Raw genomic sequence first — 25,212 nt, 5'->3', positions numbered from 1 at the left:
TCATACACAAATATACAGCTATTCAATACATGTAATAAGGGGGGAACCCCCGAAGTAATCCCGGCTCCTCCCGCCTACATTCGAGGGTCTGGTCTTATTGTTCTGGTTCCTAAAAATATACCAGGACGTCAGTTGCTCCGAATTTGACGGTTCTCCCGACTTTATTTTCTCTATTTATTACTATTTGCATTTTAAAATAGGTATAATAATAATAAATTGTAATGCTATACAAGGAATATATACATGATATAATTGATGTATACAATACTTTATGTGATATTATTTCTGTTCTGGAATCCAGAACAGATGACATGAACCTCGTGAGTGACATTACATTACATAACAATATTAATAATATTATTTTAACAACATCATGAAGAACATCTTCAATAACATTCTCGATAACGTTTCCCGGGCAGTGAGACAAGCATGCATAATCTTGGAGTCGCAGTGGATTCCGTTCCGGCATTCCAGAGCGGTTTGATATACAAGATTATTTTCCTCATCAAGCCCACTGAACCCAACTCACAAGTCCAGAACCCCAGTCTGGCATACCAGAGCAGGGAGCCCAAAGAAAGGCCGCATCCTGCGCCCACACTGATTGCTATTCATTAATTAGAAAGAAGGGATAAAATTAAAATTTTGGAGTGTGATATTTGTATTTGTATTTGAATTCTTTAGGGTCGTTACCGCCGCGTGCACAACTGCTAATCTGGCGCACGTCCATACAAGAGTGCTGCGTCTGCATTCCAGGGAGGGGACAAGGGATCACGACGGACAAGGAGCAATGTCCGTGTGAAGAACGATGCTTTATTGTCGTTGCTTCTCTACATTATAAAATGGCATCCTATCACGCCCGTCTCACTACCAGGGGTCATAACTTTTTGTTTTATTACATTATTATTTAATTATTTAATCAATGTAACAGGAGTGATTAATGTTTATGAAACTAAAAATATCCCTTTATTACCTTCACCTGTTAAAATTATATATGTTTAAAGTACAAGAAATATAAACATTAATATATTACATAAGAAAAATAGAATATGTTTAACCATACTAAGCGTACAACTTGTGTAAGTTAATTGAACGCAATGAACATACATATATTAGATGTTGTTAAATTATAATCTTAAATTGTAATTCTAATCTCAGTCCCGAGCTTAACTCCCAGGGAGTCAGTCCACTGGCTACCAGCGGTGATTCATTTATTTGATCTAATTTGATCAGATAAGCTTTCTTAAGTAAATTAAAAATCTCCAGAAGGGAAGCTCCCGGGATGTCAGTTTCTTGTTTTGGGATTTTTATAATTATTATTATTATTATTATTATTTAATTTGTTTCTTTAGCATTTTTTGGTCCTCGAGCTGAGATCGTTTACTTAACACTGCTTGTTCCTCCTAACGCCGTTCCATCCGTCTCATGTACTTCCTGTGTAGCTCCCCAGGCGTGCGGGGTGGGTGGATTCTTCTTCTCTCGGCGGCCTCCTTCGTCCAGCGGCGACATCGCAGCAGCGGCGCCCCGACGCACCCTCCGGCGACTCCTCTTCGGGGAGGGGCTCGGGAGGGGGCGCAGGGATTCCTCTCCTCGGATTCCTTCTTGGTGTTTCTTCGGGGGCTGGGCGGGGCAGGGGGGCAAAAGGTCGCCGGCGATTTTCTCGCATGAATATCTTCAGCTCCGCATCGGACACCGTGTCTGCCAGAGCATTTAGTTTATCAAAATGTGGACTCCTTAGCAGATTGTAGACGTCCGTGTGGGGAAGTTCCCGACTCGCTGCGATGATAATTTCGTCCGAAGCTTGGCAGAAAAATACCTTGTGCTCTGGGGTGTCGATTTCCGTCGTGCAGGACCTGCAGAGATCGTTGTCTCGTCTCTCCGTTTTTAAAAGATGGGTGCCGTATGGGCCATGGCCCGTGAGAAAATGGATCAAGCCCTTTGAGAACCCCTTGTTTTTATGCACCAAAGGCTCGTTCGTGTTCGGCATGAACTGGTAGAGTCTCCTTCCCTTCTCGGAAGAGCTCCATTCCCTCTGCCAATCCTCTCTTACTCTTTGCTTTATGTCACGGAATGTTGGGTAGAAGTTTCCTAGCATGTCGGTTATCTTTCTTTCGTTGCCCTTCCTGAAAAAGTAGGAAAGGGCCCGGAGCTTTATAATGTAATCCAACGGCAAGGTGCCCGTTACTGTAAGCAAGGCTTCGGTAGATGTTGTTCTAAACGCCCCGGTTAGCCTGAGCAGAACCTTTCTCTGCGACGATCTGAGTCTATGCACGTATATCGATTTCCCCAGGGATGTCGATGCCCACGCAGATGCACCATACGATACTATCGAGTCATAAATGGAGACCAAGTACGTTTTCCAGGTTGAGGGTGGCAGATGGAATTTGTTGGAGGCTATCGTGGCCACCTTGTTCATTATTAGTTCTGCTTTAGAGGTAATGGTTTCGATGTGCCTCTTGAAAAGCAGCCCCTCGTAAAGAGTGACTCCGAGATACTTTACTTCCTTCACTCTTTTGATGGAATTATTATATATTTTAATTGTAGGGTTTCTGTTAAAACTTAATTTTCCTTTTAGTAAAACATAGTTGGTTTTATTCGCAGAAAGATCCAATTTGGCTTTGTTACACCATTGCGTCAATCTATTAAGAGCAGTAGAAGTGCGTGATTCAATCTCCCGTCTGGAATTTCCAGTTATCACCAGCAATAAGTCATCTGCATACGCAATACACTTGTGTACTACCTGTAGGCCTTTCATGAGTTGAAGACATGGTTCGGAATTAGAATTCCACAATTGTGGACCGAGGACCGATCCCTGTGGGCACCCTTTAGATATAAGTTTGTTGATTTTTCCTTCTGGAAGAGATAAAAAAAAAACTCTCCTGTCGGTGAGGTAGTCAAGTAAGATAGTGTACAGTGTCCCAGGACAGTTCAAGTTCCGCAAGTTTGGAAGAGGTGGGGCCACCAGAGGTTGTCAAAGGCGCCCGATATATCCGCCAGAACCGCCACTGCATATTTCTCGTCAACCAAGCCAATCGTGTTTAATAGATTGTTTATAGCGTCTTCGGTAGATCTGCCTTTCGTGAAGCCGAATTGAATGTCTGAGCTGTTTGTTAAAGCTGTGAATTCCAAAGGTCTTTTCGTCAGTAATTTTTTGAATATTTTTCCCAATATGTTGATAAGACAGATCGGTCTGTACGACTTGGGGTGCGTTTCCTCTTTTTTCCCGTCTTTTTTAATAATAATAAGTTCAGATTCCTTCCAAATTTTCGGAAATTCCTTAACAATGAGACATTGATTGTACAGAGACGTTAGGAAAGGGGCGATTGCCGGGGTTGCCATTTTAATGATTTCGGCAGGAATTTTGTCTGGAACCGGCGATTTTTTGCTTCTTGTGGCCGTGATTACAGTTATGACCTCCTCCACGCTGAAGGGAAGCAGGGGTCTGTTGTTGTTTTTTTCCTTATAATTACTTCTGATGTATTTATGGGTGTCGTTATCTTCATTTACGTTATCATCGGGAAGTAGAGTGTTAAGTAGCAATTCCGCTGTGTCTTGCAGGTCCTTGGTGTAGGTGCCGTCCTCTTTCTGCAGAGTTGTAAAACCAGTTCCAATCTTTATCTTGTCCATTGCAACCCTATAGGGGAGTCCCCATTTGTCATTTTTTAATTTTGATTCGACAAAGCGTTTCCAGCTATTGGTTTTAAAGTTCTTCAGCTAGGCTTCGTATCTGCTCTTGGCCCTCCTGTAGAGATCTAAGTTTATTACCCTCAGAGCGTGTATTCGCGTCCTCTGGTACAGCTTACGCGCTTTCTTCATGACTTGCTTTAGGTTTTTAAGTTTTTGGGCCACAGCTTACCAGATTGTCTCCCGCTGGACGATATTTTCGGGGTTGATTGATCTATTGCATTTTTTAGTTCTTCTGTCACGTATTTTGCCCATTCATGCATAGTCTTTGTGAAGTCCACCTGCGGTGGGAGATTTATTGCTTGCATAAGAAGCCTATGATTAGTTTTTCTCCAGTCGTACGTATTTTCGGCATTGCTTGTGGGTTCGTTGATGTCGGTTAATAAACAGAAGTTGATTATGTTATGGTCACTCGTGGTTTCCATGTGGAAGACCTTCCACTCTCGCACTTTTCCTGAGAGTTTGTTGTTTGATAAAGTGATGTCTATGTTGCTGGACGCACCCGCTCTTCCCCTGTACGTTGGCGGATTTCCAGGAGCATTTTCGACAAAGAGGTTGTGGCTCGCGATAAAATCTTCCATCAACTCTCCGTTAGGATCCGTTGTGTCGCCGTGCCACCAAGGGGAGGAAGAGTTCGCATCCGCAGTTATCAGTAATTTGTGGATGTTGTAGGCATCGCATGCTTCCCCAATCTTGTGAAGAAAAATTTCGAGGTTAGTGCTGAATTGACAATAACTATTTATAAGGATGAACGTAAAGTTTTCTAGGGAGAGTTGTACACAATTAATGTGCGAGTTCGAAAATTGAGCGATTTTGGTAGGAATGATGTTCTTGTTCATTAAAATTATGGCAGCTTGTGGTTTCTCGCTGTCATTTAATACTTTTATTCCTGACGGTACGTATGGTATTTTACTATTAATAGTATACGGTTCTTGTATGGACAGAATATCAATTTTATTTACATTTGCGAATTCAAATATTTCCTGGGTAGCTAGTTTTGCACCATTGAGGTTGGCCTGTAAGACTCTTATTTGGCCGTTCATGGATGCCTGACGATCTGGTAACATTGCGGCCATTCTTTATGGTAGATAAACGCGACTCTTCCGTACGCCCTTGCGAAGTCAGCATAAATGTCTTCCAGCTCGAAGGGCACTTCCCTTCGTGAGAAAACCTTGTCAAGGAGTTCAAAGAGTTCATTTTCCGTAATTGGTATGTTATTCGACGCTAGAGTTATTTTGTCTATAGCCTCCGGATATGGAAAAGTAATGTTTCTGCCGTTCTTATGTTTATATCTGATTATTAGTCTCAGTGCGGTTGCCAGGTTATCTTTCTGTTCCAGCCGACTGAGGCGTAAAGACGTTTCGAAATCTTTATATATTGTATCTGGGTTTATGTTATTGAAAGTGACTTCCGGTTTAGGTGGGTTTAGGAGTGTCGGTTTGCAAAAATTAGGGTATTTACTGGAAGGTTGGAACTCAGGAGCGTTGGGGTTGAGGTTCTTTTCGATGTGCCTCTTGAAAAGCAGCCCCTCGTAAAGAGTGACTCCGAGATACTTTACTTCCTTCACTCTTCACAAGGTTTGTTCGCGGAAGTTCTGAGGGGGTGGGCTCCAGGTGCAGTTGCGCAAGGATGTTTGTTGGCGAGGGAGGGGAGGGAGTAGTCCTTTCGAGTTTAGGAGAATAGTAGATAGTGTGAGGTCTCTCGCTTGATTCCGATGGGGAATCGGGTGGGGTCATAGGCAGAGTTAAAAGATTGTTTGTATTAGGTTCATGGACTGGTGACGCACAAACTGGTGATGGCGGGGTGGATGAGGAAAGTGGAGAATAACTGTGTGGCATTTCCGAGTAGGATGACTCCGGGGAGCCATATGGGGGGTTAAGTGTGGGGAAAATGCAAGGCAATGCGGTGAAAACGCTCATGGGTAGTCCGGGAATGTTTCGACTAATTATTTGGTAAGGTAGTCTCGCTGGAGGGGTGGATTGATTGTTGGTTAGGTAAAAATTTGATAATGGATTGTTATTGCAGTGAGTATTGCAATGCTCTGAGTTAAGTATTGTCGATTTTAGCAGGTTAATAATTAGGTTTCTCTTCTTTAGTAGCTAAGATTAGTTTCCATTCTCTTTTCTTTCTTTCTCTGTATGCTGCCGCCCTTGCTGCATCGCGGCGAACGCGGCAGGGTGTTTTCCTGTTCTTGGCCCTGGATGACTGTTTGGAGTTTGTCTTATAGTCCATAATCGGTTCTTTCAATTAGTCTTTGTAAATGAATGTTATATGTGGGGCAATCTTTGCAGTCACATTCTTTTTTCCTTCTGAGGCAGGGTATACACTTCTTTGGTTCTTCGATCCTGGGGCACTTATTTCTGGTATGCCCCTCGCAAGCACAGTGAGTGCAGATTTCGTTGTCCTTGCAGTTTTTGCTTATGTGTCCTAAATTTCCACATTTATGGCAGTTTGACACGGCAATGTAGTATTTTATAGACAATGACTGGAAGGATATAAAAACCTGGCTTGTTTTTAGTAGGATCTTTCTTAAGTCAGGGGTAGCTTCGAATACGCAATGACAACTTGCCCTGTTGCGTGGTCCTGTTTTAAATCTGAGATTAAACTTTTTAATGTAGTCCTCCCATGATATATGATTCTCTAAATTCAACAAGAAAATCTCCTCATAAAGCTCTGTTTCGGATTTATTTGAAGGGACATCGTAGACAATGAGAAGCGGATTTCTCTTTTTAGGAAATTCGGCCCTGATCTTGAGTTTGGCAAGTTCGCGATTATTTATTATCTTCTCTGCCTCTTCTCTGGTCTCCGTTTCCACTATAAGCATTTTGTTAGTCGTCCGCATTTGCTTTATTTTAATACCATCCCTGGGGGGTTAATTGCCTTTGTAAATACCTCCTGTACCTTTTTTGAATCTTTTGTTCGATTCTCATCTGATATGAAGACAGTGTGCTTGGGTTTCTGCACTGTCTTCTGTATTTGTGCAGTTTTCCCAGATTGTGTTGCCGCCGGTTGGGCCAGCGTTTGAGCGTAGGAGGGTTTGGATTCTGCTTTGGCAGTGCTTTGCAGAATGCTGTTTTTAGAGACTTGTTCTCCGCCACTGTGTCTTGGTGTACCTGAGCCATTTTAGCAACTATTTCCAGAATAGATGTCTTATTCTCTGATGCGATGTTGCTATCTTTGGTTATCATCAGGTTTAGCTCTAGTGACAGTTTAATGAAGAGTCCAAGCTGTATATCCCCAGTATCTGGAATATTTTTCGTTATGGGGTTCATTATATCCAATTCCCTTCCCTTTGCCCTTGTAATTACGGGGGGTGGAGGGCTAGACTGGGGGCCGCCCCCTATCTGCTGGTTTCTCTTCTTTCTTGGGTCCTCTAATGTTTCCTGGGAGCGCAGTCTTTTATTAACTACTGTTGTTTGTGAGTGGAGGCCAGACCGATCTGAGACCGGACCGCCAATTTGAAAGGATGGAGTATCATTTTCTCTTGTTTTATTCTGTGTGGGGATTTTCCGATTCTTATTAAACATACTCAATAAAATGTTATGCCTTGGCGAAAAGTATACATTTCTTTCGAGAAAATGATCCAGAAATACATATAATACTATTCACAAGAAATTATCGTAATCGTTTGGAAAACAAAATTCAACAATTCGCACAGCAAATAAAATAAGAATGTTCGCAATAGATAAATTGAAATATATAGTTGCTCGAGTTAAGAAAAAAAATTGGAGGCAATCAAACGGGAATCGAACCCAGTATCTCCTGCGTGTCAAATTAACACGCTACCACCCCACCACATGGTCTTCTGTCAGTCGGACAATCTAATCGTCTTATGTGTAACGCTTGCTAAGTTTGTAATCTTTGAAGCGCTTGTAATTGTTGTTGTGTGTCACGGAGTTATGTTTACTGCAACATTTGAGCACACAATCCAAACATACGTAAATGTTATACACAGAAAACATGGGTTTCCTGCACATAATTACGGACCATGCGCTCTGTCAAGGACTAGAAGGAACCTCGCAAAAGTTACTGAAGCTTGTCTTCGGTGCTGACAGTTGGCCCCGGAGTCACGTGGTATCTCGTTATCAGTCGAAATGACCTTGAGCCTGCAGAACCAGCACACTGAAGTGAACGAAGGTGTTTTACGTGATTTGTAAGCCGGAAGAAAACATGCCACGCGTTACAACAGACAGACAGAGGTTTGTCTTCAGCTATGGGACAGACAAACCACACTTGGCATACAGACAGAGTATAATGTAATATAAAAGGAAATTATTTCTACGTTTCCTCACACTGACAATTTTATTGCCTTTTTTTGGAGTTATTTGGCCACAGAAACGGAATTATATTATTGAGGTCGTATCTCGTGTGATGGCTTGGTTCAGTATGCTGATCAGGTTTTCTGACAAAAGCAGGACAAGCTACCCAAGAACAGTAATTGTCTATCTTTTATATCTGCTTCCTTCATCATCCGGTATAAGGCAGACAAGCACATACCACAAATATGTAAGAGAACTATTACTAATTTGGTAACTTGTCTTGCAATTGAATTTCTGTCATGAACAGCTGCAAAGAAACAAAGGCTTTCCTTTTAAAGAATTACACTGAATAATTGTTATTTGATTAGGGTACTAAAATGACTTCAGTTTTTACATGCAGTACACAAGAGATTCTGAACACACTCTAAAACATACTACTGTTCGTTTCAACTTATTATTTCAACAAAGAAAATAAAGGGCATGCTCAAGAAAAATTGTGTTTCTTTGATTATCAAGTGCATTACGTGGTCAACATCAAGTTTGGATTTGCCGGTTATCCAAATATTATTAATTTTGAAAATACTCTTTCAGTTGGTGTAATGTGCCTGAAATTGAATGCCCTATTTTTAACCGCGAACGTGTTTTGTTTCTTCAATTAAAACTTTTAGATTACAATGTAGTTCATCATACCGACCTGTGTCCTTCTCCCTTGTTTATTTATAGTTATAAATAAAATCCCATTGGAGCATGGAAAAACCTTTCACTGTTCATAAGTCAGTCATTGTTCTCTGCAGTTTTCAATGCAACATTCAGGCTCTCTGATCGTGCATCGTACGTTTCACATAAGGTATCCACATAATTTAATATATTTATAAGTAGGGAGCGGAAGTTGATGACCTAAAAATTATAAGTATGTGACCTATAGAATATCCTAAAAAAATGGGGAAAAAATGACGTAAAATGAAAGAAATGACTTTTAAATTTGTTAGTTTCAGTTTAAAAATTGAAATGAAAATGAAATTAAACAGAATGCAATCTTGCTTTAAAAAAAAGGCACCAAATGATAGCACATGCACATTCAATTAAAATATGCAACAAGAATTTTCAGTGCAAACGGGGTCTAGCTTTGGTATTTCAAGCCTCTCCTTATCTGATCATAATCTGAGTTTTCCCCAGGCGGGCACCTGGTGGTTTCCCCCGACACAACAAAGACTGTCACTAGTTCAGCATTTATTTTGCTCGTAAATTGCAATCCTGCGAGATATATATAGCTTGGTGAAAAGATTCAAGAATATTACCAAAATTGAAGAAGTGACAAAATATGATGAAGCAATATACCGAATATTGCACAAAATGGCGGGTAAATGCCGAAAATCCGGGAAAATGACCTAAAACCTGACAAATGGCAACAAATGCAAAATAATGCACTTTAAAATTATCTTTTTTGGGTTCTAGATGAAGTGTAATATTGTGTATATTTAATGGGCATCGTGTCCGAGATGTCAGAAAAAAGATGACATTTCATCAACTTCCGCTCCCTATTTATAAGTTGTATTAAGCGAAATTCTCCATTTTTATTCTTTCCACATATGATATCAGTATCACATTGCAAGCAGTTATTAATGGTTTCAATGTCATTTGTTGGGGAAAAAGTTTCGTATTACTTTAGATTCGAACATGCAAACGCAAGTATCAAAGTATTACTTTAGACAGCACTCATGATTTTGAAACGTGGAAAGGTAATCATTTTACGGGAAACGTGAAAGTTGGTGTGTGTTGACAGACTGTAGCTACTGCCATATTAGCACTGACAACTAGGAAGCGTTCTCAATGATCACGTGGCTGCATGTTTTTCGCTAATAAATAATTGCGTTCTTTCAACACATACACAAATACATCGTCGCTTCGGAACATCAAATTTTCATCTTTAATGCTTTCAGATTACCAACATACGAAGTGGCATGCAAATCAAAAGTTTTTTTTTGCAGAAACCTCAGTTTTATAAATAAGGTTGGATGAAATTAGACAAAAAAAACTTTCCTTCCGCTGGGCTTGAACTCGGGTTGCCCGCGTGCTAGTCCGACACGATAACCAACACTCCAAACGAGACAACACGAAACGCTTTCGCAAGTAGTCGACTGAAACGCAAGTTAATTTTTGGATTGCTAATTCCCAAGGTATAAAATGCCTAGGCAGATGTGTCTTGCATTTTCTGTACTTTTGTTATTTCAGTCGCTTTGGTCTCTCCCTAGTTTAATCACGGCAATAATGAGGAATATATTTTTGACAAAGATGATAAACAGACACACAAGAATAATCACCCTCGCAAAAAAAAAAGCCAGAACTCGAGTTTGGAACTTTCGACACGAGGTGTGTTTTTGTTCTATCTACTATATCTGTGTGTTTTCGTTAGATATGAAATGAAGTAAATACATAAGACAAGTGTGTGGAAGGGACTGGAGAATCGTAGCTACGTAACCATTGAGATGATATCCATCGCCTAGATAGAGAATCTCTATATCCCATTGCGATAAATACAGATTAAACGAACAAATTTGATGCGTATCCTTTCGTCAAAATGCCTAGAAAACAATATTACATACTTCTTTACTAATAGAAAAGAATAAAGAAGTTGTCCTTGGTGGGAATAGAAGCTCGACTTCACTGATGAAAGCTCTGTACGCTAACCAACACTCTATCAAAAACACCATGTTTTCTTTATTCCAGTCAGTCTGTTTCCTTCCTCAGCACCTGAAGACGAAAATGCATGTTAATTTCTCTCATAATTGTTTCCTTGTCTATTAATAGAAACCACGTATGTCACAAATAGACGCATTCTTTTTGTGAAAAATCCCATGTTTCGCACATCGTGCTTCTCCATTTACTGTTATTTGGACATTCACTTGGAAGTTAAAACTTAGCTTTGTGTGTTTGTTTTCACGTGCATGTGTGTGAGAAGAATGGTGTGAACATGTGTTCGATGTTTTTCTGGGCATTATTTTCGTCAAAGCATTAATATAATTGTAAAATATGGAATTTACTGTAATGCAAGGAGTGAAAATATAAACCCAGTCCGTCAGGTTCGTTCCCAAACAACATTAAATAATGGAACGTAACGTGGACCGAGTATTACTCCATGTCGATAACACGAGACATTACGATCGACAATCTTCATCTCGTATTTCTCTTTGGCATCACTACTCAATTTACAGAGATGTATACCCGTGACTGGTATACAAGCCGCAGAATTGCAATGCTGTTTGAGTTGTCTAGTCACAAGGCGCTTGGTGGTCAGACATGGATGGCTTGCTTCAGTGCTTCTTCAATAGGGTCGTTACAAGCCAGAAGTGTCCGTGACTGTACAAAGCAGACATTTTGAAGAATCCCCAAGTACCCATCCAATTTTATGGTTACCAGTGCGTGCAGAAACCTGCTTCCGGCAACCATTTTGAATTTGATGTGACCACACAGTTAAACAGCATCCGGTACGATATGCCGGAGTTTGTGGTCGTGCTCTTCCGGACGGGGGAGGACAACAACCAAGAAAAAGATTCGAGTCTGTTCGACAACTGCAAGATCAAGAACATCTACCTGAAAAATGGCAGGAACGAGATATTCCCGCGTGAGAACTACAACCTGAACATTGCAAACAATGATTACCTGAAACTGTATGAGGCATACACGCCTTACAAGAGAGTGACCTCCGGCAATGTGGACGTGTACTACAACCCCAATGAGTTCATAGCTTGCAGACCCATGATCGTCATTAACACATCGAAGAGAAAGCAGGTGGTTCTTAACGATCGTACCAACATCAAAATCGTGTGCGAGTTCCATGACGCCTTGCCTGCCGATACTCTATGCGACGTCATTCTTATTGCAGAGAAAACTTTTGTGTATGATGTCAAGAATGAAAGAGTAACTGTACAGTTTTATATACAAGAAAAATAAATTGGATAATTCTATAAAAATTACACTGACCTTAGATCCAAACATTTTTCACACATAAAAAAATCAATATACTATAGAAATTTATGGCAATACTGAGTAGTGCCAACTTCTATTTGTGTGTTAGCTTCGCCTGTTAAATATCATATGGTGAAATTTTTGCGAAGTAAGTTGGAAACACTGCGAGCCCCCACTGTGGCCCCCTCCAAAAGTAGTGGAGGGCATTGAACCAATTGCACGACATACATCGTGAAAAGGGGGCCTCACACTTCATAAAAAATGCATCGTAACCGTTTACGCTGAGGGCCCCCACCCACCTACTACAAAAAAATGAGGCCCCCAAATACATCGTAGACGTTTACGTTGAGGGCACACCACCTACAAAAAGGTCCCAAAATAAGGTTGAGCCAAGAATAGGGCTAGAACATTTTCGAACGCAATAAAATCTTAAAAAAATCATCAAAATATGTCACAACTGAGGTTAAATACTAGGAATACCTACTAGTAGTGCGTAGAAACAATAGGTTTGCACTACTAATACGACATTTCTCATGTGACGTCTCCGGCATACCATACCCCTAGAAGTGGTCTTGCAGAAGGGTACGTGCGGACGATGAAGAGCAGTTTGAAGTATCTCTTCCACAACAAAATCAAATATTTGTGCTTTGGATTTGGATACGGGATTAGCCAAACCATTTTGTTATGCTACACATTAAGCGTCTTGGCGAAGCGTCTTCGGCCTCTGTGTTACGGTATAGTCCACGTCTCGGGTGAGAGGATTACACATTCGCTGAGTCCCAAAGAAACGTAAATTCATTTCCATTTATAATCCTGGCAGAAACCGAGAAGATAAAGAACCATTTTCCAATATGAATTACACAACCCTGCATGTTGGGAACAATTGCGGACGACTTCAAGTCAATAGATATTTCTGAAAGTATTTTAAATTGTGATCAAATATATGACATTAATGTTTTTCCCATGAAGTCAGGATTTTTCACAATTTCATAAACCAAATTCTCATATTCGCCATTCCATTACACTTATTAGAGAACGCAACTAATCGAAGCAAATCCTGTAACTTTCCTGTCGCATCGGGTCGGAAACTTGCATATATTACTGAAGGTTCATTTAACAGTAAAACGTGTAACTTGTCCCCAGCCGCTTAGGTATGAAAGCTGCAAAAGGAATATATCCTGCAAAGTTTAGAACAAATATTAATTTAACTTGCTACTATTAGTTTAATTACTTTAGACATGGAAATATTTGAGAGAAAAAAATTCAAGTTTACTTACTGGTCGATATATCTCCTGAACCTATCTTCATTTAGTGTCTTTTTTGGACAAAGAAACAAAGAAGCGAGTGGCAATCTCCAGTACATCTCGCCTGATACTTCTACAACTACGGAAATTGGACTACTCTGGAAGCTTTCCCAATACATCATCACTATTACTATACTGCAAGCTATGGATGTTGCACCAGCGCATATCCATAGTAATCTGTAATTGTATCAAACCACAATTTAAATTAACGTCTAAGTCAATAGAGAGTACAGAAAATTCGCATGAATAAAATTTGTGCTACGATATTTGAGAAATAGACCGAAGCGACCCGAACTGTTCGTGAACGTCATGAACTATCATGTTCCTTCAATTCTGTAATATTAATTAATAGCGCATATTATAACTTTTATGTAAGCTTCCCTTCTACATGCAGATGTATTATTTCTCCGAGTGGACTTAGCAGAGTATGATGGTGTGTATGTTGCGTCCGTCTTTTTGTGCCTTGTGCTTCTTGCTTTTACTTATATAAATTTGTTAACTAGTATTATATTTCCAGTCTTGTGCATTCCATCTTTCTGACAGAGGTGTCCTTCATTACAAGATATTTACACAAATTTGGGTTGTCTTCTTGTAGTCATTTTTCATTCATATTTTCGTCTTTTTTATCCTCCTTTATTATCCCTTTGAATTCATCTTTGCAGCATGGAATTTATATTTTTGATACTGAGCTGAGCAGACGAAATATGGGCATTTTGAAAGACAACCCAAGATAATAATATGGATATATCTTTCACTTGCACAAATTATTTTTTTAAAATTAAGTTTTATTAAGACAGCATTAAGGATATGTAGCATATTTAATTCAAAAGATATCCTCAGTCGAGCAAGCTGATTACGATTCACCATTTAAATTTTAAAAAATGAAAACTATTCCAGGACACTTGTTTTCAATACACTTGATAATATTTTAATGTGTGTAAATACAAAAAACTTAAGCCCTATGCATATTTGAAATCATTTACAAACATGTCAAGTTAAAGAAAAATACAAGAGAAAGTTAAAAGGTCATAATTGTCTTCATTGATTTGCTTTATTTTATTTCGTGTTTTGTGTCAGTTTTGGTTTATTTGCAAAGATGGAGATGAGTGTTGTTGATATGATGAAATTGATGAATAAGCACTCAAAAACGTCGATGCCAAGGCGGGATTCGAACTCGGGACTCCTGGTGTCGTAGCGCGAGTTCGTAACCAATCCTCCACGGGGGCCGGTATTTGTTATCTTGAAGATAGAGATTTAAACTAGGTATGGCCGTTTCGAAAAAATAGCTTTTCGACTTTCGAAAATAAATTTTTTCGATTTTTTTCTTTTTCCGTTTATCGAAAAAATCTTTTTTTTTTTAAAAAAAAAAAAGGGGTTTTCGTTTATGGAAAAACATTTCGTTTCCCCAAAAAATTCCGTTTTTACAAAAGAAAATCGTCTTTCGAAGAAAATCGTTTTTCGTTTTTCGAAAAAAAATCGTATTTCAAAATAGAATTCGTTTTTCGATTTTCGAAAAAAAAATAGTATTTCGTTTTTCGAAAAAAAATATTTTTTCGAAAAAATATAGTTTGTCGAAAAAAGAATGTTTTCTCGTTTTCGACGAAAAATTGTTTTGTTTTTTGAAAAAATATAGTTTTCCGAAAAAAATCGTTTTTCGCTTTTTGTTTTTCGAAAAAAAATGTCATACTTTCACTTGTCATTGTTGAAAAAATATTTTTAGATTTTCAATTTTTCGAAAAAGAGGCCATCCCTATTTTATGTATAAATTGCTTATTGAATGACAGAAAATTTAATATTGGCATTGTATGCAATTTGGATAGTCTACGTAACACAGCTTTGTATTAAGAGAGGCTTGCAAATCTTTATTTATTTATTTAATTATTGACAAGATTTCAGATACAGCACGTAGCCATTTTACACTGAAATCAGTAACAATGAAATGAACAAAAAATACCAAAGATAGAAATAACACAATAAGACAAAATATTAATATCAATAAGTCAAGATAGCACAATTAAATATTATTTATCAACATATGTTCTGATGGTTTACCGAAAGGCGTACTCTGTGGAAAATACATTAGCACTTGATGGGAGGTCCTTATATTGAGTGGGAAGTCTGTGGAAAAGCGATCATTTTTAATTTACAGTCTAGGCTTTTTTGTGTAAAATAGATTTGTGTTGCGTGTTGTGCACATAGGCACTCGAAAGTGGTATTCCTGGAGGAGCATGTTGTAACGAATTTTGCCATTGAAAAATTTGTAAAGATACATAAAATCATTCAGTAAACGACGCTGATAGGGAGTCTGTAAGATTAGAAAGGACAGGAGATGTGGTGTTGCAAAATTGCGTAATGAGGGAACCCTGTAACGAACTATAGCAAGGAAAAGTTAAGAGCAGAATCGATTCTGGAGAGCTGAGTGGGACATGCCATTGAACAGACTGGAGAGCAGTAATCTATTATTGAGGAAATAAATTATTTGAAGTACAAGGTGAGGGCTGAGATGTCACTAATTTCGGTGAAACGATACAGTAAACCTAAAGACGCATAGCCTCTTTTGTCCTGCTTGAAACATGTTCTTCAAATTTGAGTTTTTGGTCGAAAACAATGCCTGGGCCTTTATGAGATGATATTGCATTGATGTGATTGCCAAAGATGGAGTAAGATGACTTTAAATGGTTATTTTTGAGAGAGAAGGTGAGAGTACTACATTTTTCAGGATTTATTGTAAGTTCCCATGTCAGGCACCATGAAAAGACGTTCTTATGTCATTCTGGAGAATATGAGTATCGTTGGAAGTGGAAATTTCTCTGAGAATCTTACAGTCATCTGCGAAAAGAAGGTAATTACTAGAGGCGGTTGTGAGATGGTCGGCAATGTCATCGACGAAAAATATGAACAAGAAGGGTCCTAGAACACTGCCCTGTGGTACTCCAGAACAGATGGAAAGAAAGTTAGATAGACTTTCTGGAAGGACTACACGTTGTTGACGATCGCTAAGGTAATCTGTGAGCAAGTTATAAAAGTTATCATGAATGTTCAATCTATTGCATAATTTGTGAATCAAAAGAGGATGACTGACAGTATCGAAAGCTTTGGCTAAATCAAAATATATAAAATGCAGTTGTGAATTGTTTGAAATACATTTCATAGCATGTTATAAAAAACAGACAGGTTCGTAAGACAGGAACTACCAGAAGGACAACCATGTTGATTTGAGCTTAGGTACGGAGAAACAAATTTATATAATTGTTTCACAAATAATGGACAGAGGAGAGAGTAACGAGATTGGCCCATAGGACGAAGCAATCTTTTTGTTGCCATTTCGAGGTTGGGATTGATGTTACTTCCCAGAATTGTATTCTGCTTGGCATGCTGAAGTAAAAAATAGATCCTCTGTGTATGTGAAGTAGATATGTGAAGCTGAAAAACCGCTCATATATAAACATTTTTTTAAGAATATTGATCTCCATGTAGATATAAGGAAGTTATTCTTAATCACAAGCATTCCGAACTTTTTTTTTAAATATTAACGTAATAAAACAATGAAATCTACTTTTATAATGATGTTCATTTCAGTCATAGACATAGGAAAGCAAAAACTTGTTACAACAAGTAGCTCAGGTTATTGTTTATTGAATAAAATTATTATTATTAAAGGCTATCATTTTTGTGTTTCAAATTGTTATGGTTGCTATAAAACGTCTAATGTCAAAATGTTATTATTGAACTGACATCACAAGTTAACTTGAATAAAGCGGAATCTCATAGCTCATTTTGATAATACCGTTGCATGTAAAGCATGGTAACTACAACAATTCCTTGAACAACCATCAAGCAAATCGCATGTAGCAACACTGAAAGAAATAATTCGGATGAAGGATCATGTTTGTATGATATTAAGCATACAAGTGAATCATATTTGCTGTAAATAATTTATAAATTTACTTCTATTTGTAAATCAGATTTTTTTGAAACATCAACTTTCAATATCCCGAAACCTGTATTTTGTCACTTACCAGGTTTTACACCTGAGCCCTTGAATTGTACTATCTCCCAGGTGAGAAAGTTAATATTTCAATTCTCATCTGCTTGTTGAGCATTTAACCAAATAAAAGAATTATCATCTTGTGAATCTTCCACGGCTACTTGATTGATGTATAATTTATCATCTTGCGGAATAACTATTACTAGGTGGAAATCTTCTCAAAGTTTCAGCAATATTATTCGAACCTCCTGGGACACGATCTAACGTAAAATCGAAGCACTGCAGTTTCATAACTTAAGTTGATCAACTGCTCTCAATTTGACAGTCGGAATAATACATTTTATACTGCACCATAATTCATAACTGATCAATTGACTGACTTACACTGTCAATTTCACATTGGATGCTAATAGCACAAACTTTTCCAGTGATCAGCGGTTGATCAGTAATAGGAGTAGGTATACCAGTATAATTTAAAGTACAAATATGTTCCTCTTCGTACCAATTTAGTTGGAAAATATTGAAAGCAGATAACAATGATACACTTCAGACAAAACTGAATTACGTAATACAGCATACTGACAAGTTATAACTATATTATTACTACGATGTTTTTATGTTTTTTATTTTATTTATTGAAATTTCCAGTATAGCAGAACCATTTTAAACCAGAAAGAAACAACAGTAAAACAATAGACTAAGATTACAAACAAAAGAACGGATAACATAAAATAAACAAAAATAAAACAAGCCAAAAAAAGTACCAAGGTAAAAAGATCAGTTTCACAAAAGCATAACTTATGTATATTTTTTTCTATGTTGCTGATAAAAAATGAATATGAAGTGAATATATCTATTTGGTTTGAGATTATATTGAACTGATTCGATTGCCTATGGAATAGTGATCGTTGTATGAGTGAGAGCCTGGGAGTTGTACTGTGGAAAGTTACCTTGCTCCGTGTTTTATGTCTAGGCACTCTGAGTGAGAGTTCGTGGAGTGGGATGCAGCATCTTAAGTTTCCATTTATGATCTTATATAGCAATTTCATATCTGCAATAGTAGTATGAAAGTATATACTACTGGGGCGAGAAAGTATGAGCCCCCCTCAGGCAGATTTGGCTACACTTAAACCTAGCTCAAGATGTGCATATGAGCTTATTGCTCAAGTGTGGTACTCTGTCTAATCCAAGATTTTTGTAAAAATGCCCTCGGGAATTTCCCGTGAAAGTATGAGCCCCCTCAGATTGATTTGCCTACACTTATAAAAGCTACATCTGTGAGATTGTTGTCCATAAGTTTGTTAAAAATATGGCCCTTTTGATATTGTTTTGGCTACACTTAAAACTAAGCCAAGATGCTCATAAAACCCACACCCACCCACATCTACACCCACATATATTTACTTCCGGTCCGGTAATATGCAGAGGCCTTCTAGAATTGCTCTGTGACTCTCTCATTTCTTACATCATAAACATATGATTTTTCACCTATAAGAATAACACTACATATGGTGTCATCAGGGAGTGTATCGTGGAATTCACAAATAATTTTAATGTTTGTCCTGTCATTAACCACAACTTGTTTTCCTTTTTGAGGTGTTGATGACAAACATGGGTCTCTGTGCTTTGAATTCATCTGGTGTGTAATACATGTCAGTATTGCCAGTAGTGACCCTTTTGTATGTTGTAAATGCTTCATATAATTTAAGGAAATCATCCTTGGACATGTCTAAATTATAATTTTCTCTAGGAAATACCTCATTTCTGCCATTTTTAAGATAAATGTTCTTGATGTTGCAGTTATCAAATTTACTTGAATTTTTTTCCTGATTATTGTGTCTTCCAGTCTGAAACAGTACCACCACAAAATCTAGCATGTCATATTGTATACTGGAGAATGAGTTTGTAGCATCAAATTCATAATAGGCACCAGTGGCAGGCTTCTGTACACATTGATATGTATAAAATTGTAAAGGAATCTGTGGATTTTTTAGGATATCTGCTTTGTATTTAAGAGCATAACTGGCTTCATATTCAACAACTGGAATTCTTAGCTCCATAGTCTGAATAAGGCACTTGCCCTCATCAGGTAGGGTATTAGGCAGAGCTTCCCCTGTAGAGTTTAATGTACTGTACCTCATCAAAGCATTATTATCATTGGCAGCTCTTCTAAATGTAATTCTTAATTCTTAAATCACCCTTCCACATAATATCTTTGTAATCTGAGAAGAATCCTGGCAACAGGCGCATGGGGAACAGCACTGTGTGGCTCTTGGATAATATTTTATCACCAGCCTCAAATCCACCTATTTTGTAGTAAGAAGCCTCGGTTTTGGGTAATTTTAGTGTGGCCAAAGCTGTAGAGGTAATGCCAGGGTAATCTACTCTGTTTATAACAACACCATGTTTTCTGATCTCAATTTCAGAGAACAGATGTGGCACAAAATTGTCTACCAATCTTATATTTGAATTTGCCGGATAATCTGTACCATCGAGCTTTACAACATCAAATTTGATGTATAGATCTGCTCTGTGGGGGTGTATAAAGCCATCCCCTACATCAAGATCAACCTCAATCTCTGTGTTGGGTTGATTTAAATTTGCAAAGGTCCTCCTGTTTGGGGGGAATGATTGTAGCTCATAACTCTCAATAGTTTCCATTTTTTTGTATGTATTTTTATTTAAATATTAAACTCTATGATTGCAGTTGTTGTGGCTCCAGCAAAATCAACTAATTCTTCTTTTTCATTAGTGACCATCAACTCAATGTAATCTATTCTGTTATGGCACACAGGAAAATATAATGTTGGGGATGGAGTGTAGATGATTGGCTCCATAAATTCAGAGTTAGGTTTGAATGTTGCAATGATGCCAGTTTGTTTGTGAGTGCCTATGCCATTTGATTTGGTGATCATACCCTCAGCTACATTACAGTGAATATTTTGAGTCTCTATGGCTAAGAATTTAGGTATATTAATAGCAGTATGTTTAATAGCTGGTTCAAGTTTTGTGTTGTTCTCAAAGCCTAACAGCTCTCCTATAGTACCCAGATCCACTGTCTCTGTAGCAGATACAATCTCTACTCTGTGAGTGACAGAATTTTGAGTTAACACTATACCTCTGGGTAACTGAGCATTTAGAGTAGACAGATTATACTGCCCTGGAGTGATAACAATTTTTTGATCACCAACTGCAATTGTGTTGTTGTGGTGTGTAATATTAGGGATCAAGTACATGCCATAAAATGCTCTGAGAGCTATTGTTTTGGGATACACTATATCATCATGTAATCTGAGTTTCAATATTGAATTTTGACTGGTGAGATGGAATACCCCCATGATGTTTCAGATACCACAGGGCTTTTTGAAAATCTTCAATTGATGGTTTATTTATTTGAGACAGATATCTAACAACAGATAAACACAGATATCCACAATTAACATCTTTGAAATTTTGAACACGGGCATTATTGTAATAAAGATTAGTTGATTTTAGATATTTTACTAAATTTTCAGGTGGAACACCTCCAAATGAATCAAACACAAATGCATCATCTTTTAAATATTTAAGATAACAGATCCAGTGAGTGCCCTGATTTTTGTACTTATCCAAATTAACAATGCCACACTCTTTGTTGAGTGGTTGTTCTGGTAAAGAATCAGACATGAACACACCTCTAAAATTTTTGATGCCCAGTGGCTTGATTAAAGCTCCAATATCTTGGTTTGTAAGCGGCTCTTGTTTTTTTTAAACTTATTGACGGCGCTCTTAACACCTTTGCCTTGTTTCTCCATGGCCAGGTTATGGCGCTTCATTTCATCTAATTCTGCCCTATTCTTCTTGGCATCTATTACTGTTTTTGCTATAGCAGCTGATCCCCCAGCCAAGCTCCCAACAGCCACAAAAGCTGCTAAGATGGCCGGGATAGTAAATATGAAGCCACCCACATGTGATTTTTTCCTGGATTGCTGTAATTTTTTTAATTGGGGGGTACTAAGTAATAATTTCATACCATGGCCCTTGGCAAGACAAGAATTTTTTTTCTTGCGCTGCTTTTTGGTTAAAAGACTATCAATAGTTTTAAGAGATTTAAGACCTGCATAAGGTATCTGATACATAACACCCTTGGCCTTCATCCTAGGTTTATTATATACATATTCACAGCCCCCACCCCAGTTTTTGTTTGGTGTTCATAGCTATGGTGGTCCCCAATGCTGATATTCTTTCACTTAAAGAAGCATCTTTGCTTACAAATCTACCAAATGCAGCCTCTTCTAATTTCTTGTCTGCAACATGTCTCTTGTCAAGATCAGAATGTGTGTTGTATGCTATGTCATGGTCTCTACAAGCAGCATCTAGGGGATTAACACCAGGATCACCTCTGTTTAATCTATGGTCCAATTTTGTGCCTGGACCACAATACTGATAGCCTGGAATGTGTAGTTCAAATGGCAGCTTGTTTATGATGTCATTAACCAACCCCCGACCCTCAGAGATATTCCAAAATTTAGGTGGTAGAGTATTAATGATTTTTATAAGATATCCAATGCCCTTAGTGTCATTCACTATAAAATTAGACAATTTTTTGCTTATCATGTCCATAATTCCAACCTTTTCATTGTAAAAATTGTGGTTGCCAGCATTTTCTTCCCCAGCTGTCACCAGCAACCTATCTACAAGTTTCCTGACATCATCAACCCACACAAATTCTTTAGGCATGGTGTTGTATTGTTTGATTCCACTACATGTCTTGATCTGTGACCATATGGGCTTCATTAAGTTGTTGTATTTTGCTCCACTGCTAGACTTGACTCTTTTTTGTGTGGGATCATTGTTCTGGTATAGAGCATCTGATTTTATTAATATTTCTTTGTAATGCTCATAATCTTGATCTGTATAGCTGCCAGGTCTCTTCCTAGTCATCAGTTCCCAAAATCCAGGTGTACCAGGATACTTAACAAAAGCACCTCTTTCTCCAAGATGAGATTCTGAATATATAATCAGATCATCTCCCATACATGTTACTCTGAAATTGTCAATTCTATGTATGATGCTACCATCACGCTCTGTGCCAGCATATAAGCCAAAGACCTCATCTTTGTTGTCTTTAGGTGTGCTTAAATATTTTTGAGCAAGAAGACCCAATTCAATAGGATCCTGAGTAGCTTCAATTCTTCGAGGAGCAACAGGACTAGGTGTATGAATATCAGAAAGTGGGGTGATTGGATAATCTAATATGTTCCTTGCAGCTACAGGTACAAGCTCTGTGATCAAATTTTGATTATGCTCTGTAACAGTTTTGATATTTTTACCTAATTCACTAATAGCATCAATAATAGGCTGTTCTGTTTGCTTGTGTTTTTCATAGATTCCTCGGTTCTCTGATTTCCATCCCTTAAATATTTTTACAAGATAATTTCTTAATTTAAGATCATCAATGATTGGTCTTTTCATGGTTATTTATATATGTTTCAATGTCTAGAAAATTGTTGATTTTATTTCTATATTTGCCACTATTGGGTTTCCTTGTCATATCAATTGTGACAAACCCATAACTGTCCTGGTTCCAGCACCCACTGCAAAACTTAGAAAAATTATTGTAGCTCAAGTCCCCACCTACATATTCATCATGTATGTGTTTGAGGTTGGTATGATCTTGATGAAATACACATATAAAATTGCTGTTGTCTCGGATCAGCTGCTTTGGAATTTTAGAAAAAGTCTGTGCCAGGTAGAAGCAATCAATGTTTTTGTGTCGGCCCTGTGTAAAAAAATTTCTAACCTTGTTTTGATTATCCAGTATAATGTCATCAAACACAACAACAGAGTTATCAAGACAGTCATGGAGTGGCTTAACATCTGATTCAAAAGTAGCTATATCCAATCCATCATATAGCTTCATCAGCTGCTGATATTTTAATTGTTCCAAGCTCTTAGAGAAGACATACAAGTGCCTGTTTTTCCAGTCTAACCAGTTGGGTGCCAATAAAAAATTATCAAACATTAGTGTAGTTTTACCACAAGCCGATGGCCCAACAATAAGACATCTAATATTATCAGGCAGCAACTTGCCATCTCTCTTAATCTGCTGTTCCGGTTCTGGCAGCCTTTTTATAACATCCCAGGTGTTCATAGTATCACTTTGTCTGCATCGATCCAGCTGTGTTCTGGGAGTCCTAGCCATTTGACAAGTAACGTGTTGCCTTTTCTGCGGATGATTTTTTCTATGAGATATGTGTCAGGCTGTTTAGTTTTGCTGAGTTCTTCTTCAAAAAACCTGCCTTTGAGAATTTCTCCTCGGTGATCTTTTATTATATATGTGTATCGGGTCCCAGGTTTAACTTGAACCACTTTAAATAATTCAGTGGTCCAGTTTCTTGTAAAGCCTCTTTTGAATAAGTGCTTATATTTGCTGATTCTTACTTGATCACCTACCTTGTATTTGGCTTTTCTTGTTGTTGGCTGGTATCTAGGATAATAAACAGTGCTGATCAATTTTTGCTCATCAGATGAAGTTACCTCAGATTGTTTCATGTTGATTGTGGAATGGACCGAGTTGTTATATTTATGTAGAAGTTCTGGAAGAATTTTAAGCCATTTATAATTACCTTGGAGGGTAAATTGTTTATACATATGATTTTTTAGGGTTTTGTTGAATCTTTCTACAATAGAGGCCTTGAGATCACTGTAACTCGAATAATGTTGTATTGACTGGCTTTTAATAAATTGTTGGAACACAGAATTATAGAATTCTTTGCCATTATCTGTTTGCAAATAGCGCTGTGATCTTCCACTCTGATTGATGATTGTCCTGAAGGCTTCTGTAACACATTTTCCAGTCTTGGATTTGAGTGGCACAGCCCAGGCAAATTTTGGAAATGTATCTATGACAGTGAGTTGATACTTGTAGCCCTTGTTGATCTTGTCTAAGTTTTTCAGCTGTGCACTTGCCATCTCAAACATGTCGCACTGCCATAAATCATCTATGCCTTTTGTGACTACTGGCAGTCTCTTATAATTATGTCTGGCTTGTCTGTGTAATTCATCAACAATAATTTGTCTAGACATAGTATGTAAACAAGAATATTGCAACTATAGGGTGTTTTCATCAGCTGATACTACAGGATTTTCTAAATAAAGTTTGTCTCCTATTTGTATATTAAATTACAGAGAACCATCATCTTCAGCATAAGATGTTTTTAATGTATTAGGGTCTGTAAAATCCTCTAACTCTACACTGGTGACTTTTGCTTTGTTATCAGCATTTGTTATTGATAAGGTAGGGTAGTGGTGTGCCTGTGGTTGAAGCCAATATTTGATCTTGATTGGTCTAAGTGTGCCTCCAACAAAAAACTGGTAATAAAATTGTGCAGGGGACAGCATATATATTTTGCCACCTGGTGTAAATGGTGAATCATATTCTTTGTTGGGGATACTGTACAATTCAAGAATTACTGTATGTTTAGGATTCTCGATTATTCCAGTTATTTCTTTTTCTGCTGTAAGCAATCTACTTGTTACAGATTCAAGGTGCTCATTGATAGTCCTAACAACATCATCATGGCCTGGCTTGAGCTTTATGTCCACAACAAGTTTCTTGTATTGTTGCACAATTTCTTGTAGCTGGGTGGCAAAAACAGACAGAGCATTTGCTTGATTGGATTCCATGGTCCCTAGCTGTTGCTTGATATTAGCTACAATTTGCTGTAAATTTTCAACAATTGCCAATTTTGAATTTTGAGCAGTAAGATCATGGACTTGTCTTCTGATATCCTCAAACAGGGCTTGCAGTTCATTAATATGTTGATTAGTTTGTAGAGTGGACACTGTCTGAGTAAGTAGTTTGATCTCTGTCTGGATATTCTTGATATCTTCTGATTTCAATATACGATTCACAGCTCTCTTAATATTTTTAATTTCCTGTGATGTAGGCAGATTTGATACAGTATTTTGCAAAGATTCAAGTGCCAATTTCACTTTATTTAATTCAGAAGCATCAGCCACACTTTGCATA

The 25,212-nt window shown here is 37.9% G+C and overlaps 1 protein-coding gene across 1 annotated transcript in view; it reads right to left on the bottom strand.

The window, feature by feature from the left end:
• The window catches only part of LOC145981153 (uncharacterized), a 479,000-nt gene that overhangs the window by 349,851 nt on the left and 103,937 nt on the right, over positions 1-25,212 (bottom strand). The window contains exon 2 of the mRNA XM_083114280.1: positions 13,184-13,387. Within this exon, the coding sequence (XP_082970406.1) occupies positions 13,184-13,387 (204 nt within the window). The remainder of the gene's footprint in view (positions 1-13,183; positions 13,388-25,212) is intronic.

The sequence above is a fragment of the Lepisma saccharinum genome, chromosome 29, assembly GCF_977018435.1.
Source record: "Lepisma saccharinum chromosome 29, izLepSacc3.1, whole genome shotgun sequence".
Lineage (NCBI taxonomy): Eukaryota > Metazoa > Arthropoda > Insecta > Zygentoma > Lepismatidae > Lepisma > Lepisma saccharinum.
Note: the sequence above shows the minus strand (reverse complement) of the source record. Positions and strands in the feature narration are given on the sequence as shown.